Source organism: Phalaenopsis equestris, unplaced genomic scaffold, assembly GCF_001263595.1.
Source record: "Phalaenopsis equestris unplaced genomic scaffold, ASM126359v1 Scaffold234199, whole genome shotgun sequence".
Classification (NCBI taxonomy): domain Eukaryota; kingdom Viridiplantae; phylum Streptophyta; class Magnoliopsida; order Asparagales; family Orchidaceae; genus Phalaenopsis; species Phalaenopsis equestris.
The window spans coordinates 22,260-25,389 of record NW_018252120.1 but is presented as its reverse complement, the minus strand read 5'-3'; the positions used below and the strand labels follow the sequence as shown (position 1 = coordinate 25,389).

At 29.4% G+C, this 3,130-nt stretch overlaps 1 protein-coding gene across 1 annotated transcript in view; it reads right to left on the bottom strand.

Annotated features, from left to right (window-relative positions):
- The window catches only part of LOC110038865 (beta-carotene isomerase D27, chloroplastic-like), a 26,549-nt gene extending 25,173 nt beyond the window's left edge, over positions 1 to 1,376 (bottom strand). The window contains exons 1-3 of the mRNA XM_020743784.1: positions 1,221 to 1,376; positions 1,041 to 1,133; positions 653 to 778 (exon numbers count right to left, since the gene is read on the bottom strand). Of these exons, the coding sequence (XP_020599443.1) occupies positions 653 to 778; positions 1,041 to 1,133; positions 1,221 to 1,334 (333 nt within the window). The 5' untranslated portion in view covers positions 1,335 to 1,376. The remainder of the gene's footprint in view (positions 1 to 652; positions 779 to 1,040; positions 1,134 to 1,220) is intronic.
- Between the last annotated feature and the right edge of the window lie 1,754 nt (positions 1,377 to 3,130).

Sequence of the window (3,130 nt, the reverse complement as noted above, 5' to 3'; positions counted from 1 at the left end):
TATATATATATATATATATATATATATCTGTGTGTGTGTGTGTACATGAGCACGTGCACACGCGCACACAAATACATAAAGAGAGGGAGAAAGGGACTTTTCTCCTCCTATAGGGGAATTAGTATCATCAACCTAAAATAAAGTTGGCATTAACTCATTCCTTTTAGCATCATTAAAATTTGAGTCATGCATATATCAAGAGTTTTTAAGATCATTTGATTATCCACTAGATGCATCAAAAATTCATTGTGAATGGATCCAATTGTATGAGAAGATCATTGTAATTTCGAAGTGTAGAGAACTTCAAATAGCTTTGGCAAAATGCATGAGTTTTTAGTGACATATTGCAAGTATTGGATGAGTTTAATTGATAAAATAAATCAATTCCACTTGACATTTTAAAGTGGATTTATATATTTTCCAATCATCCTTAAAATTTTAACTAGCTTGATAATTATTTAAATCAAAATGAAAACTGATGAAATTTGATCTTGATAAAATTATTATGCTGTATATTATAATCAAGGGTGTGGCCTTCAAGCAGTAGATTTAATAAAATATATTAGTAAAACAGGCATTGTCCTCCTAGGAGAAGAAAAGTCAATCCATCATACATGTATGCGTATGTGAAAGTATTTCTGAAGGAGAGATGAAAGAGGAAGCAAAGTATTACTGCTGATTGTTCTGCTTCCAAATTGCTTCCAGCTTTCATCATAAGGCGGTTTACTACTTCAATCAGTCCATCATATCCAAATTTCTCGGAATCCCATCCAACCTCCTACAGCTTTAAAAGCAACAGAGTTATCACAAGAGGCTGTAAATACTTTATGATAAATGAATCGAATATGAACCTAAATGCAATGAAAGTTAAAACACGATTCCACAATTAAAGCGTGAAATGCGCCTTCATTCAAGTCAAAATCGTGAAATCCACAGTAATAAATGGAATAACAATTTCGCTTATCTATTCAAACCTTCGTATATTTGAAACTCCATTGCGAAAGGTATGCCAAAAATTGGATCAAAGAAATCGAGCTCACCTCCACCATCTTCTTCCTAAAGAAACTCAGAAGCAAATCATCCACAAAACCAGGCTTGTAGTCGCTCTTTGTCTCCCCATTGTGCTTCGGTAACTATGGCCGAACAATTAACATATAAATTCAGAAATTTTTCGCGAAACAAATAAAAAGAGACAATGAACAAATAGAATGGAATCTGACCCGTGAGTAAAACGCGCGAAATCTACCGTTTCCACCGGCAGCCATACAGCTCCGTCGAGGAGGGCGTGAAGAGAAAGCTAGATGAGGGCAGCTGAGTGCAGCCAAGACTTCCATGCCTCTGATCTCACTTTCCTTTTTTTTCTTAAGCAAGTTTTATTTATCCATGCAGCTAGGGACGCCGGTGACGCAAGACTTCTTTATCTTTTATACATCATACCCAATCTACATGAATAATATTTTTTTATTATTTTTTTTATTCATACATATGACATGAAACATTTTAAGAATTGTGTAAGTGTTATGACGTACCCTGAAAATGACATGTTGTATGATCAGAATACGGTGAAAAATGTGAGTGTTCGGATGTAGTATCAAATAAATAATAGTTCTCACATTACGGTCGGATGTGTGTAACGAAGTTAGTCCATGAAACTAATATTAAGATAGGATTTTGAAATATTTATACTCTCACCAGTAAATTAATGGAATTGGTTAATATTATCATTTATAGAAAGATAAATATCTTATATGTTCATGAAACTAAGAGAAATGGCTAAGAACATTAATAACTTAGGTTATAAAATTTGGTAATCAGGTAAGAATCGCATTAGAAATGATGTAGGTGTAATTATAGATAAATATGTAAAAGATAATATTATAAAATTAATATATGGTGTAATTATAGATAAATATGTAAAAGATAATATTGTAAAATTAATATATTAGAGATTGAATTATAGCCCTTAAGATTATTGTTGATACTATGTTTTTTAATATTATAAGTGCTTATACTCCTCAACTAGGTTTAAATATCGGTTCTAAAGATAAATTTTGGAATGACTTAGAAGACTTAATACAAGTGATACGTTTTGAAGAAAGAATTTTTATTGGAGGAAATTTAAATGAACAAGTCAGTAGAGTGGTATAGAACTTTAGAAATATTCGTGGTAGCAATAGTTTTGGAGTGAATAATGAAAAAGATAAAGCTACGTTAGATTTTATTTTAGTGTATGATTTTGTTATTAGCGTATGATTTTGTTATTGTTAATCAAGAAAAGAGATGAACATATTTTCATATTTTTACTTATAAGAATGGATCCAATAAAACACAAATTGATTATTTTCTTATAAGAAAAAAAGTTCGTCGAGAATGTAAAGATTGTAAGTTTATTCCAAGTAAAGATTTAAGTACTCAGCATCGATTATTAGTTATAAATTTTAAGATGAAGAATTCTAAAATAAAAAATACTAGAAATCATCATCGTAGAATTATATGGGGGTACCTAAAAGATAAAAATAAAATATCGTAGAATTATATGGGGGTACCTAAAAGATAAAAGTAAAATTAATTTTTGATGAGTAAAATTCAAGATTTTAAAATTTAGGATGTTCATGAAGAAGCAAATTCTATGTGGGATAAAGTAACAAACAATATTAAATAAATGACAAAAGTTATACTTGGAGAATCAAAAGAAAAAAAAATTGTAAATAAAAATAGTTTGCGATGGAATAATAATGTGCAAATGGAATAATAATGTGCAAGAAAAGATAAAATGTAAGAATTTATGTTGTAAAAAATGGTTTAAATGTAAAAGGTTAGAGAATTGAGAATATATCAAACGACTCGTAGGGAGTCTAAGAGAATAATCTGTTATGCTAAAAATTTTACTTTTAGTGATCTTTATAATAAATTAAACACTAAGGAGGGTGAAAAATATTTATATAAACTAGCCAAACAAAGAGAAACGAAAAGTAAATATTTAACTCAAGTAAAGTGTATTAAAGATGAAAATGAAAAAGTATTTTTCTTAGAAAAAGATATTCAAAATAGTTGGGTGAGCTATTTTGATAAAGTTTTTAATGAAGTTTCGGAAAATATGATCGACCTTTGTGATCTTAATAATGTTAAT